This window comes from Gastrolobium bilobum, unplaced genomic scaffold (genome assembly GCF_033153095.1).
Source record: "Gastrolobium bilobum isolate Gb01-03AN ecotype WA unplaced genomic scaffold, APGP_CSIRO_Gbil_v1 utg168625, whole genome shotgun sequence".
In the NCBI taxonomy this organism is placed as follows: Eukaryota; Viridiplantae; Streptophyta; class Magnoliopsida; order Fabales; family Fabaceae; genus Gastrolobium; species Gastrolobium bilobum.
Window position 1 is genome coordinate 902 of NW_026898681.1, and position 15,807 is coordinate 16,708.

At 37.5% G+C, this 15,807-nt stretch overlaps 1 protein-coding gene and 1 long non-coding RNA gene across 2 annotated transcripts; both read right to left on the reverse strand.

Moving 5' to 3' along the window:
• Window positions 1-306: 306 nt before the first annotated feature.
• On the reverse strand, window positions 307-2,864 carry LOC133318255 (uncharacterized). The gene is made up of 3 exons (XR_009752451.1): window positions 2,590-2,864; window positions 1,584-1,672; window positions 307-565 (listed from the first exon to the last, which is right to left on the reverse strand). It is a non-coding gene; the product is annotated as an uncharacterized LOC133318255 (long non-coding RNA).
• A 10,818-nt stretch (window positions 2,865-13,682) lies between these two features.
• LOC133318256 (cytochrome b561 and DOMON domain-containing protein At5g47530-like) lies at window positions 13,683-14,682 on the reverse strand. The gene is made up of 2 exons (XM_061520250.1): window positions 14,320-14,682; window positions 13,683-14,204 (listed from the first exon to the last, which is right to left on the reverse strand). The coding sequence occupies exons 1-2, from the start codon at window positions 14,680-14,682 to the stop codon at window positions 13,683-13,685; spliced, it is 885 nt and encodes a 294-aa protein (XP_061376234.1).
• Between the last annotated feature and the right edge of the window lie 1,125 nt (window positions 14,683-15,807).

A 15,807-nucleotide genomic window follows, 5' to 3' on the forward strand; every position in this document is an offset into this window, starting at 1 on the left:
CCGGTTCAATTAACATACATATGATACAAACAGAAACAGCGGAAGACTTACTTACGAAAATACGAACTAACTTTTTCTTTTTCTTTAATCCTTTTTCACATGACATATCACATTGCATACTTCTTCTAATTTAATTCTTATTTTACGGAGACGAAAATCGGACAGAGTAACCTCTGTAAATCGGACAACTGGGGATTTTCCAATCCCACACTCAAGAGTTCCTGATAGACAGTTTAAACAATATATATTTCCAGAAGTACCAGTCATGCAAACATACTCAGATACCCATCTATGGGCGCATGCTGAACTTGGCTCTGTGCCACAAATCTAATAGCATGCAATCCAATACATAACATAACTGAATACTACATAGTCATATCATCATGCCTGAATACATAAATGTACATGTATCGAATATGAACACTATGCAACAATACATCTTTTCCAAAAATACGTCTAAAACAAATAGTAGCATCCGACCACCCAGAACTCCACATCCTCATACTAGTACCTCTAGCCACGGTTAGTGTCCTTGTCCCATGAGGCTCTTCAATTAACTGTGTTCCTGAAATCATATCCCCAAACGGGGTTAGAGACGAATCTCTAGTAAACTCCAGGTTTATGGAAAACCCTCCATACCCTGGGCTCACTTCCTGCATGACAGTCAGATACATAATATACAAAACATCATATAAGCAATTATCATAACTGAACAAAGCATATATACATATCTTATCAAAGACAAACGCGGTCATTCCCAAGGGATGACCCCAAGCGAAAATCAACACACGTAACAAATATCTTTTACAAAAATCATCACAATACTCACATCAGAACAAAACGTGTTATATCAAAGATGTACGCAATCGTTCCCAAGGGATGACCCCAAGCGGAAATCAACGTACGTAACAAATATCATTTACAAAATCATCATACATATCCCATAAAACATGTCATAAAATCAAATATCATAACTAAACAAAACATATACACATATCTTATCAGAAACGTACGCAGATATTCCCAAGAAAGTACCCCAAGCGGAAATCAACGCACGTGTTCCCAAGGGAGGACCCCAAGCGGAACCAGAACATATCAGAGGCGTACGCAGTCATTCCCAAGGGAGGACCCCAAGCGGAAATCAACGCACGTGTTCCCGAGGGAGGACCCCAAAGCGGAACCAGAACATATCAGAGGCGTACGCAGTCATTCCCAAGGGAGGACCCCAAGCGGAAATCAACGCACGTGTTCCCGAGGGAGGACCCCAAAGCGGAACCAGAACATATCAGAGGCGTACACCATCAGTCCCGAGGGAGGACCCCAAAGCGAACATCCGGGTACTATACAATCAATGGCCAGATATTGTTACAGAAATCATATTACAGAAGTCATATCATAACAAAACATATCATATTAACACATATCAAAGTAAATACATCAAAACAAAACATATCATATTATCATATAGCTCTATATGAATGCATCTATATCATGTATCTCATACATATCATACAACCTGACCACAGTCCGTACACTATGGCGGAACACAGAGTAGGAGCGAACCCCATAAACATAGAGCTTACCTCTTTGAGCTTTACAATCTGCTTACTTGAAGAACAAGCTACTTATCATACTCCACGAGAATCCAAACGTTCACAGTCCCTAGGTACACCTAGAGAAGGAATTCAACATAAAACTCAATAAAATGATATAATGCCATGTAAATATACAAGACACACACTTTATTGTTTATTTTCTTTTTACTTAATCATATTAAGTCATGAGTGAGTGGTTCTTTGTTCAACAAATCCCCACAAAATTCCATATATTCACTTAGTCTTAGGATAGTCCCAAAAGGCCTTTAGAACACTCATTACTCCTCTTAGCACCTAAAAGCCTATTTTTCCCAATTTAAGGCCGAATGCCCATTACAAAGGAGCTATAAGATTTCTCTTTGTCTAGTGCCTAAACCCAAGCTTAGCCACCTATATAAATTATTTTACGCATATAAGTATCCTCACTTTGCGAAACAATATCTCCGAACATATACCTCATTTGAAAATGGCCAAAACTCATTTTAAGGCCATACAAAGGAGCTACCTTATTTTCTTTTTTATTTCACCAAAGCGAAGGTCCATACACCTTAGAATATCATTCCACGCATAAAAGTATGCTCGCTTTGTAAAACAGTAACTCATAGCACATACTTCCTTTGAAAATGGCTAAGAGGCACATAAAGGAAATCATGCCAACTTCATGATTTCAATGCTTTACTCCATCAAATTCAAGCTTATCACACACCTCTAATCCAAGATTCGTTAATTGATATATACGACACTGTTCATCTCTACAATACTATTCATGTATGCGTTACTATTCACGTATACGACACTATTCAAAAATACGGTATTTTTAATTTTCCAAAATACATTTTCACCGTTAAAATTCTCATCTAAACACTTTTCTCAACATGAGCTAAACCTGAATTAAGCTCTAACATGCTCAATCAATCCAAATTTTTAAAATGAAAACCTATATTCAATCTTTCTCAAAACTCAAAGAAAACAAAGATTTCTAACATGAACTTACCTAGAATGAAGGGAGAAGCTTGCTTCAAGCTCCCATGGCTTCAAGCTCCATCAAAACCCATATTTTCCATGAAATTCGAATTCTTTGGGGGAGAAGATCTCTCTCTACAGTGAACCCCACTCAGAAATACTGGTACCAATAGATTCCTCTCGAAATTTCTCACAGGTTTGGCTTTGGAACGGAGTGATTTGGAGGTCTCTAGCTCAAGTTATGAATTTTGGAAGAATTTTAATCAAAATCTCCATTTTCATTTTCTTTCCTTCGTTCTCTCTGTCTCGCGTCCGTAAAGAGAAGGGAACAGTGACTCCCTTGAGTCACTTATATAAATTCATTATACTAGCGGGTATAAGCTCATCTATCTACACACCTCCATTCATTACCAAACTTTAACCAATAGACTAGAATATTTTTCTAGTCACGTTTCTATTTTTACTTTCACTTTTAGATAACTTTATTTATCCGCATTTTTTACCTCTTAACTGTCATTTTAACTCATTTTTCACCAAAAGTGACTTTATTTCTTTTTCTTTGTAATTATCCTTCAATATTAAATCCATAATAAATGTGAGGGTCATTATACTACCCCTGTTGACTGAAGGGCCGGGATGCCGGTTTAATTTGTAATCTTATTTTTCTGGGGCTTTTGAGCCCCTTTTGCTTTGGTTGTGAATATTGCCGGTTGTATTCCGATTTTCTCTTCTTAATGTTTGTCAAATTCTTTGTTTTCTTCATGCTTTTGGATGATTTAGCTTTATACTGCCTTTTTACATCTCATCCCTCCTTGATAACTTAGACGCCTTTTCTAAGCATTAGAGATTTATCAGTTCGCTCCGTTGCTCGGAGTCCTAGTATTTCTTAATACTTCTAGGGACTTAGCATTTTCTTGATTTCGATAAAAATTTTGCATCTTTGTTATCTAGGTTTGTAACTTAATTTTCTAAGTATTTCAAACCTTATTCGAGTTTTTCCCCATCCAAGATGGGTTATTTTTACAACTCGAATATACGTTTATTTTTGTAACTCGGATGTACGTTTCACGAGTTCGTGTATATTGACCTAGCCGAGGTCAAAGCATATCATACGGATTTCGTTTTTTGTCATTCTCCATTACGCATGTTTATTTTGACTTAACGTTTCGTTAAGTCATCATTGATGAAGGTGATCGTTGCCGCCTTTCATCGCAACCTGGGCTTTGTAACCCGGTTCCCTCCAAGGTAAATACAATATTGTCATATGTCCCATTGGGTCTTTCGACCTAAGTGAGGAGCATTTCGACTTGATTAGAGTCAGCATGACAAATTGCACTTGCACCTCAGAATTTTGTGTTGATGCATCATAATTCAATAAGGATAAGTTTCAAAAAGAAAAACTCCTCATTTATTGATATCAAATTTGTCGATTACATGAATTTGCCGCTATATTCGACTTTAGCCGATCCCTAAAAAAGGAAAATAATTCGCCTAGAAATTGAAAATACTTTAAATAAATTGAAAAAACTTTAAATAAATTGAAAATACTTCAAATATTCAGAGTGTGGATCCCAGATTTAACTGTAATACATTTTTAGTTTATCCGCATTCCAGGTCCTCTTGATTGCCTTGCCTTCAGTAGTTTCCAAGACATAGGCTCCTTTTCTGAGCTTTCCTTTAACTCGGTAAGGGCCTTCCCAGTTTGCAGCTAGCTTTCTATATCTGGCATTGTTGCCGATATCTGCCCTTCTGAGTACCAAGCCATTTTTCTCACATGCCCTTGGTCTCACCTTTCTATTGTATCTTGCTGCTATCAGTCACTTAGTCGTCATATCCTGGCAATGTGCCGTGATTCTGGCTTTGTCAACGAGGTCTAACTTGGGTCCCAGTAGCTTGCTATTCTCCTCTTCATTTCGCTTGATAGCATTCATTCTTCTCCAAGAAGGCTCCCCTATTTCTACCGGGATCATCGCTTCACATCTGTAGGTGAGCCTGAATAGGGTTTCTGTAACACCCCGTGTATACCCGGTTTGTTATCATATCATCGTATTAAGCGCTGCTTAATTAGAATGCAGAACTAACTTTTTCTTTTCAATTATAACGTAATTATTATTAATCAAGTTGATTAATCAATCCTTTTTTAAAACATCGCCTGTATGTAAATTGCAAATAAATAACTAACTGAATACCTCATATATAAATGTGTTTCTAGTCACGGATCTACAACACGTAGTCCGGACAAACATCCTGATTCATTATACATAATGAGTCTAAATAAACAAAGCATAAATCAATGTGTCATGGACAACTCCCATGCTCACCAAATAAGGCAACAAAACCCAACAGAGTCTCAGCTCAATAAACCATATAAAAGCATAAACATTAACTAAGCATGTCAGCATATCAACAGTCAACATTTATAATCAACTAAGCTTCAGCCTCCTTCCGCCCGAGGACTCAACCCATGAGGTACCTGTACCTGAGAATGTGCCCAAAACGTGGGGTGAGATCTCTAAAAACAATCTCAGTAAGACAAGGGGTCCTCAAGGACTCTTCCGCCCCAAGCTCACTTACAAGTATAATATAAGTTCAAAAATAGTAATTTCAATGCATGTTCATATTAAGGCATTTAAATCATGACAATATAGCTCTTGCTCAACAAGCCAAAGACTTAAACTCATTAATCATGTGATGTATGCAAATGCGGTTCGACTGGCCAGGGAACAGGATAGGGATTATGCACGTCTATGACCTATCTAAACATAAGAGTCGCAGTTTTATGCCTTACACACCAGAGTCGCAGTCTGATCGTGTAAGTAGTCAACATCACTTTCATACATTACATCAACAGTTAAATTAACATATCTCAAGCATATATCAATTCATAATTCATCTTTCATAAAAGCATACATGCATATAAACCACCCTCCCATGGAGGTCGATGGAACAAGCAACAGATCAATCCGAGTACATGAAAGCTTACCTTGCAAGCTAACAGTCCAAACTCAAGAGTCCACAATAGCCCAAGGTCCACACACAACTCAATCACAATCTGTTTAGACCAGCAAACATATCAACATTCATAATCTAATACTTCATGACATAACGACAACGTTTCCTTTTACGTTTCATGCCATTAGTTTTCTCACAAAGCCACAAGCCCTTAATCCAATTGATTCTGACTTAGATTAATTATTACAGAGGTCCAACTTAACCAATCATGGGTCCACAAACCCAAAATACAGTTTTGTATGGACAGAACAGTCACTGTCTTAAAATCCCCAAAATATCCGGATATTTGTCGGGGCAATATCCGGATATCCATATCCAGATATCCAAAACCCCATATCCGGATATCATTATCCGGATATCATATCTGGATATTTCGCAACAGAATGCAGTTCTGTATTTTCGCGAAGATATCCATCCAAGGTTGTGTTTTTAACACATATTAACGTCCAAGCATGTATTTTTATACCTATTTAGGTCAGTGATCATGCCAACTAATTAATCCCACCATTTTACATGCCAAGACTCTTCTATTAACAAGGAAACTCATGATCAAAGGTGATGGTGCTTACCCAAAGGCTTCAAAATAGAACCACAAGTGCTCTTGGAGCTCTCAAGTCAGCTCCAAAGGTTCAGCCTGCAAGGGACCACGAAAATAACAACAAGATGGGTCCTTTCTTCACCAAGTTCACTTCTTAGAGCATCAACATCTCATGAAATGGTTCCCACAACTCACACCAAGTAGTCAGCCCCCAACCCTCACTCAAACTAACACTTAAACTCAGAAATGCACCCTTTTCAACTTTCCATGGCTTGAGTACACTCACACATGGAGTTTTTGTGAAGAAACCAAGAGAAAAGGTGGCCTATTGATGGCTCAATGGAGAGGGGAAAAGGTGGCAAGGTGGCTGGTTAGAGTTTCAGCAAATGGAGGCACGTAGAGCTGATAGAATCATCCTAGGGTTCTGTGTAATACTCTATTTATAGTTCATTTAAGTTTAAACACACTGTATTAGCACTAATAGCTAAGCTTATCATTTTAACCCCAAACTTTGAATTCTGGACCTAGTCATTCTTCTAAGATTTATCATATTTTTATTTTATTTTTCCCAGCACTTTGCCGGTATGCGCTTTTACGTAGCCGATATCAATTATGACGCCAGTTCTCATTATTTTGACTTGACACTTGACATCCTAGTCCTATATATTATTTTGGGAATATTTTCATACTTATTATAATTTTTCGGGATACTTCATCTGTACGCACTTTGCCGGTACGCGCTTTTACGTAGCCGATATCATTATGACGCCAGTTCTTATTATTTTGACTTGAAACTTGACATCCTAATCCTATATATTATTTTAGGAATATTCTCATACTTATTATAATTTTTCGGGATACTTCATCTATATGCACTTTTACGGGATACTTATTATAATTAGCCATTTCAGCTGTCCCTCAGCCGCCTTTAAGGGTCCCAGCAGGTCCATTCCCCATTTGAAAAAGGGCCATGGAGCCGAGATATACTTTGACTCCTCTAGGGGTGAAAGAATTAACTTAGCATGTTTTTGACAACTCTCGCATTTTCTAACATGCTCCTTGGAGTCAGCTTCCATCGTTGACTAGTAATACCCAGCTCGAAGGACCTTTCTAGCCAACACCTTAGCCCCCATGTGTTGGCCATTGATTCCTTCATGTATCTCAGCTACAATATATACTGCGTCGCATCTTGGACCAACTTCCTAGACTCTAGTGGGTCTTCTAGCAATATCCCTCTTTCGAGATAAGCCACTATTGGCTGCCTCCAATCATTTGCTGAAGTGACAATCATGACACAGCTCGGTTCGGCTATACTTTGTTGGACCACAATCCTGTGGTTTCCCGAGTTCTTGGTACTTGCCAACTTGGACAAGATGTCAGCTTTGTTATTCTCCCCTCGAGGGATATGAGTGACTATTACCTGTTCGAACCCGGCCATAACTTCTTTGACCTTGTTGAGATATTTAATTAGCAGAGGTCCTTTAGCCTTATACTTCCCTTCGATATGAAAAGTTACCAGTTGGGAATCACTGAAGATTTGAACCTTCTTGGCCCCATGATCTTTAGCCTGCATCAATTCGGCTATTAGGGCTTCATATTTCGCTTGGTTGTTTGAAGTCGGGAAGCCAAGGTTCAGGGAGTGCTCTATTGACACCCCTTCCGGACTTTCAAGTATGATTCTGGCTCCACTTCCTTTTTCGTTGGAGGATCCATCTACATGGACCTTCCAAACATCTTCTGCTTCTTGAATTCCCGTGTTAACCGGGGTGAGCTCCACTATGAATCTGGCCAAAGCTTGTGAGTTAATGGCTTGCTGGCTTTCATATATTATTTCGTACTCAGATAGCTCTATTACCCTATTGGTCTTTCTCCCCGCCAGATTCGACTTGTGCAAGACCTGTCGTATGGGTTGATTAGTTCAGACCACAATCTGATGTCCTTGAAAATATGGTCGTAGCCTCCTTGCCGTAACAAGAAAGGCAAAACCACTTTTTTCAACTTCTGATATCTCAATTTGGGACCTTGCTAAAGTAAATCTGCTCCTGGCCTTTACTTGTTTCTTTGACCAGAACAATACTTATGGCCTCTTCTCCAATAGCCAAATATAGGATCAGGATATCCCCTGGTTCTGGCTTAGACAGTACTGGTGGGGCGGCTAAACACTTCTTTATTTTATCGAACGCTGATTGACATTCCGGGTTCCAGCCTTGCGCAACTTCTTTTCTTAACAACTTGAAGAATGGGAGAGCATTCTCGGCCGACTTGGGTAGGAACCGGGTTAAAGCAGTCAGCCTACCGGTCAGTTGCTGAACCTCCTTCTTGCTATGAGGAACTTTCATATCCAGTATTGCTCTGTATTTGTCGGGATTTGCTTCAATTTCTCTATGGGTTAACATAAAACCCAGGAATTTCCATGTCGGGACTCCAAATTCACATTTTACCGGGTTCAGACGAATACGATATTCCCTGAGTTTTTGAAATGTCTGGTCCAGATCCCAGACATGATTTGTCACATCAAATGACTTAACAATCATGTCATCTATGTATACTTCAATGTTTTTTTCGAGTTGATCCTTGAACACTTTATTTGTCATTCTTTGGTATCTAGCCCCAGAATTTTTGAGCCCAAAGGGCATCACGTTGTAGCAGTAGTTTGCCCTTTCAGTAATAAAGGCCATTTTTTCTTGGTTCTCTGGGTACATTGGGATCTGGTTATAACCAGAACAAGCATCCATGAAAGATAGCAGTTGGAATCCAGTCGAGTTATCCACTAGCTGGTCTATGTTGGGCATAAGGTAAGAGTCCTTCAGACATACTTTATTTAGGTCTGTGTAATCCGTGCAGACCCTCTATTTTCCGTTAGGCTTTTTTACCATAACGACGTTGGCAAGCCAGGTAGTATATTGAACTTCACGAATGAACCCGATATCTAGTAACTCCTTCACATGCTCTTTTAAGACATGTTTCCTTTCTGGCCCAATTTACCAGGGTTCCAGTGATGACCAGCCCGTCAATGTGCCCTAGCAAAACACCTTGCATATCTTCATTTGTGAAGTAAAGTAGACGGGGATCTGGTTTACTGGGATCCTCCTTGAATTTGGAACGATCTCTAATCAAAAATACTTCTTTCAGATACTTTCGTCTGGCACTTACTGTATCTCCCCTCCTCCGAGGGCTCCACTGATCACATTGCAATCGAATTCGGCTTCATGGAGTTCGTCATTGTTGGAGTCGTCTCTTTGGTTTCTATCCTCTTTCTTTTTTCTTTTCAGGCACTAGACTCTTGCTTCTCTTTCTGTTTCTGGGCTTCCTCTTATTGTTTTTGGAGCCTTGAGTCTTAATAATGTATTGACATAATTTCCTTTTTACAAATTTTTCCACCGTATCCCTGAGATCCCAGCATTGATTAGTGGTATGCCCCGGTCCATCATGGAAGGCACAATATTTGGACTTGTCCAAGCCTCCTTTGTCAAATATGGGTCGGGGTCTATTTGCTTTTTTCATCTCCGTCATTGCCACCTCCCTCCAAATTTGAGAGCGTGAGGCATTCAACGGTGTGTATTTTTCATACCTTCCAACCCGGTCTCTATCATCCGAGATTCCCCCTGGAGTCTTTCTTTTTATTGCCGGGTCGTTCCTTTTCTCTTGGGGCCGGGCTCCCCCTTCTAGGACTCGCCTTTTTACTCTTCTCGGCTTGCGCATTTGTTATCTCCATATGTTAGAGTTCCATGTATTTCTTCGAAAGGGTCCTGAATTCCTCCAATGTCCTCACAGGATCTTATAAACTGATTTGACCAATCTAGACGATCCATCCAGGCCGGCCACAATGAGGTGGACATGAACATTTTCCTGCAAACTGGGCACTTGCAGAGCCGCATCTTTAAACCGATTGAGATACCTCTGGAGGGTTTCTCCGGGTTGTTGTCGTATATTTCCAAGTGAGAACTCGGGCTTTGGGTGTTTTTTGCTTATTGCAAAATTCAACATAAATTTCTCTCTGAATTCCTCGAAAGAGCCGGTAGAGTTAGCAGACAGGGCTGAGAACCATGCCTGCGCAGCCCCAGTCAAAGTTATAGCAAATATCCGGGATATGATGGGTTCATCAATTCCTCAGATATACATGTCGGTGTCGAATGCATTTATATGGACCTGCGGATCCTGGCTTCCATCATATTTTGGCAAGTGTACCGAATCGAAATCCTCTGGGAAAAGAGCATTCATTATCTCACCAATGAAGGGGATGTTATTGTATTTCCCCTACTGTATTTTCTCCTGTAACCACCGGGTTCCACGCGTACTCTGGCTGGTTGGGTATTTTGGTTAGGATGCGTACCATCCCGATTTCTCTGTGCATTTGCTCCTGCTGAAGTACTCTGGATCAAAGTCTGCGCATTGGCATTCTAGTTATTCATTCTATTGTTTCCTGGGTTCGGACCCAATGTAGTCACAAGATTGGGCCTTCCATTATTTCTTGGATTCAGACCCGATGTAATCCCAGGATTGGGCCTTCCTTGGTTTTCTACCTCAGTAACCCAATTTTGATGACCCGGGTTGTGATCCCCATTACAGCCATTATCATCTCGGCCTTGGATCTCTCTTGCTTCCGGCCCTGTCATCCCCATCAAACGTTGCTTCAAATACTGCATTCTCCTGACATTTTCTTCATGCATTCTCTGGAAATCTTCTTGCCGCTGGAGGTTGTTACGATTCTCAATATCCTCCATTCGCCGCAAAATTGCGGCGAACGCGTTTTGAGCAAGTCAGGAATCAGGATCTGCAGATCACTGTGCACAGTAAACAAATAACGGCTTTGCCAAAGGGGGGTGTGCGTGCGTACAGTGACAATATAACAGTAAAAGAGAGAGTGTACCGCACCTTTAGGGTTTACCTCTTATTTGTAGGGATTGCCTGTGGGTAGTATGATATGTGCCTCTAATACCTCTAATGAGGGCCCAGACTTGTCTGTCATGCTGTCGTATTAAGATTAGTATCCTTAATGGATATTTATTCATAATTATACTTGATTTAAAACTTGGATTACCCCTTGTTGGACCTGTCAATCTATGAGCCTTTATATGGGTCAATAACACTTTGACTGATTGTACGCGCAAATAATCTAGTTATAGTGTCATTAGCTGAGCAGCTCTTTAACACTGGTGGGAAGATCATGAGACCAGCTTTGGTGTTCTTGGAGTCGAGGGTAGCAATAGAGCTACTTGGCTTCAGGGATAGAATTCTCTCTCACACACACATGCACATCTTGAAAAGCATCGGTGTTTAGCATTGAAATGATTGATACTGCAAGTTTGATACACGATGAAATATATAGTGTGAGTTGGTTTGCGTAATGGTCACCAAATTTTTTTTTTCTTTTCAACTAGTTCCGTCATTGATAATTTGCTATATATTATTATTATTATTATTATCAGGGTTCACTTTTTCTGCAGTCAATGTAGATAAGTTTTTTATATTGAGCTTAAAATGACGTCGTTTTGGGACGGAATCAAAATATTTTTATAATTATAATTTATTTCATAGTTATAATAGTCTTTCTTATTATAATTTTTTAATTTCTCGACCTAAAATGATATCGTTTTAGGAGTAAATATAAATAACTTATATACAGTCACGGTATAATGCTTACAACTTTATTATTATTATTATTATTATTATTATTGGGGTGCCTGGTAGAAAGCACAAATGGACAAATGATTTCTCGTAGAGACGGTGGGGTAATTGTCAATCGATCGAATATTGAACTAGAAAATTGTGCTTAAACCCTGCGTTTCTCGGTGGAGATTCCATATGAAGAAATGTAACCATTCATCGATTAATTTGTGTTTTTTCACTTTTGGGTTCATGGTACAAGAACAAAATTAAATATCGGAAATTCATATTTTCATATAAATAAATTGAATTAGTGATGTTATCATTTATCCATAACGTGGAAATTTTTTTGATCTTCAAAAATTCCAAAATAATTATATGATAATATGAAAAAAGTATTTGTCATTTTAAATGGCACAAAGCTTCTTGAAACTTTAACGTTTTTTCTTTCTTATAAGCTCTCTGATAAAAATAAGATACAACTCTTATGGACGGATTACGAAAAAATTTCAACTTTACAGTCCTTCTGAAAAAACAAACTTATCGTTTATTATAAATGCACCTATCAATTACAATTATCTATCGGATAAAGTATTTTTCTAATTACTGGAGATAAGTTATTTTTAGTGATCCTCAAAACTACGTCATTTTCAAATAAAAAGGATATTTTGTAAATTTGTTTTTTTATCATATGAATTTTATCAAAATATCATTCATTAATTCCCTAAAATTACAAAAACATCATTTATTAATTCAAAACGACGTAGTTTTGAAAGTTATTGTCATATCCAATGACTGGAGAAATACTTTACTCTTATATATTTTAAATATCTTTCTCGTTCTTTGATTTAGTCAAATTGTTTTTTTTTCCTCAAGATAAACTCAGCCGATAGCCGAAGATGAATACTTTCAAAACGTAAAAATCACCGAAATACATTTTGTTCCTATCAACAAAGTTTTTTTTTTCCATACACACTGCCAGCCATATGTAAGGGTATAAATGGGCTAGACCGGCCTACACGAGCCTATGACCTAGCCTATATTAAGCCAAACTTGATCTATTAGAAATAATAAAATAGAACATGTACAGGCTTTTAAAAAAAACTATTTCGAAAGCAGGTCATAGACTTTTTTATACTTGTTGAGCCTATAAGGCTACATGTCCGCCTATATCATATTATTTATTTTAAATAAAATTATTATTTTAATAATTTTGAATAATAAAGTAATATTAGATTAGTTATTCTTTTAATTATTGAATGTTTAATAGGCTTAAATACGCTAACAGGCCCAGATCAAGATTTTTTTTTATTTAAAAAATATAGGTTAGGCGAGACTTGTAATTTGGTGTCTATACAGGCTAACAGTCAAGGTCAGACCCAATGTTTTTTACACAAACATAACCTATTTAAGTCAAAACCTAACCTATCCTAACCTATTTACTCTCCTAGCCATATGTCACCTGTTCATTAAATCAAAAATTAATAACGTTTAGAGTCACATGTAGGCCTTACAATCAGCGTTATCCAATTGTAGAATTTCCGTTTCTGTGGATTGAAGAGAGACGGTGAGATTGTAGAGAAGAAAAAATTAACAATAAGTGAGAAATATTGAATTTAAAACTGATAATCCAATAAGTATAACCGCCTACAAAAATTAAGTAAATCAATAAAATTAATTCATTTTAAACAGTTATGTAACTAAATTACCTGATTCCTAAATAAAGCGATCAATTATCATTTATATATCCTTGGAGTTTCGCATAATTAATTTAAGGGACAGTATCCGTTTACAAATTTTTTTTGCAATTACACTAATGTAGGACCGGTCGTACACTGTGTGATTAACGTAGGACCGTTCATAAACAAAATAGTTTGTAAAAATATAACCTGCCACTTGATTTAATATTAAAGGGTTAAAAAATGGAATGTATAACTTTTGAATTTAAATAATAAGAACAATGCAGGTCAAAGCAAATCTGCAATACTATTAAGGATTAAAACCAGAAGGAAAACCAACTCCGCAAACAAAGCAAACTCGTTGACGAAGATAATTAAAGCATAATAATTTGCTTTGTTGTCGTCATAATCAAGGTTGAGGATGGAAAAAGCGATGACGAGGTTCAGCATGGCTAGGAACAAAATTGAATAGCCGACTATAAAATGAAAAGTTTTCCAAAATATTTTATACTTGTGATTATTTTCAGGCTTCAGGAATCTAGCAACAAATATTTGAACATGTGTCAGATACATTGGAGTGATCCCAATGAATCTGTGTGAAGCATTATGAACTCCGGAATGATTATGATTTCCCAAATACAAACCAGTAACAAAGCCACCAGAGCCGATAAAAAATGCTAGAGATACAAATGCTCGATGCAAAACGCCTGCAGATGCTCCACAACCACAATCACATTCTTTCACGTAACCGAATATTACCCCAAGCTGCATTAGAAATCCCCAACTAAAAGAACTCAAAATCCCATGAACCTGAAAGATCAAAATGTTATTCATGCATACTATACCATTCAAAGTTTCAAATTGATAATAAAAATATAAATAAATTCAAATTAAAGAGTTAGTCTGGCTAGTCAGTGTTTCTTACGTTTTTTAGTGTTGTGTTTGAGGAGTTCACTTCTACACCTGTTTCTGAAACATTCCCAGATGTAAAATCCAGGGTAGCAAAAGACAGAAGATTAGGTCCTGATAGGAAGTGTGCTTTTGAAGTTCCATCATCCCAAGCAAAACCTTCTTGCCAAACATGATTCACCAAAGTCCCATTGGATGGAATTTGGAAACTTGCAAAGATGATCTTGTGGCTGTTTATGTAGATTGCTAAAACATTAGGAACAGGGAAACTCAGATTACCGTGTTGCAAGAGAGTTACATAACTTGTTATTGGTGAGGTACAGGCTTTAAATGTCCCATATGATGTTAGAACAGCCACAAATGCTTGGGAACCAACCATACCCTTTGAGGTGGGGTTGATGGCCCAAGCTATCCAACTAGAATCTGTTGTGTTTTCCTTCTTGAAAGCAACATCAACTGTTCTCGAGGATGGATATAGTTAACTTGATTAGGAAAAGTGTATAAACTGCATGGCTCCGGGGCTTCGAGACTTCGACAAATAAAGATCTGTATGAAAAGTTCAAGAACTAAGAGAATATTTCCAATCGAAAACATGACCGGAGAGAATAAAATAGAGAGAGCTCTGTTGAATGATGTTTAGAACCATATGAATGCTTCCGTATATTTATTTATCATAAGAACAATATTTAGGTTTATAGGACTAATTAAGATAGGGATAGGATGTTGTGACACTCATGTGACACCCAGTCAATCTCACCGTTAGATCGTTTATGTTGATCCAACGGTTATATTTATTTTCATCTTTGTATGGTCATGATTTCCCAAATTTAAAGTGAAAGCATTCAATATGGGAAATCATAATCATACAAAGGTAGAAATAAATATAAAATATTAAAATACCAACGGATTTTTTTATCCAAGGAGAATCCATTAAAATTCTTTCAAATCTCAATCCAATACACCCCGAAATATGTGTCTCTTGGTTGGTTTTCATTTCTACGATTTCTTATTAGGGGTATAGTTTTGTTTCATGTCTCTCCTCATTCCACAATTACTATTTTTGGTTCCTGCGATTCTGACTTTTGAGATGAAAGGTACAATCCTATACGTGTTCTTTGATCTTTACTTTTTTTCAGCCCCTTTCAAAAAAAGGTATTCATGTTATAAAAAATAGTATTGAATGAGAAAGCTAGTTCAAGGGAATCTCGTTGGCATACTTCGAAGTGATGAAGAAACAAGGCTAGTTCTTTGCTCTACAACATTAAGTGATAAAATTTGTCTTATTGATAGAAGTATCGTTACAGAGTTTTTTTTTTTTTCCTGTAAACTTGTCAAAAAGTTGTTACTTATTGAATATTTCATTCTTGAATTACTGTTCCTCAATTGAGATGATTATATACCAAATTCTGAATTCAAATAAGAGGAAAAATCGAAAACTGAACTAACAACCAAACGACACAAACAAATAACAATATTTCCTAGGCTTTTTGACCTTTATGACCCT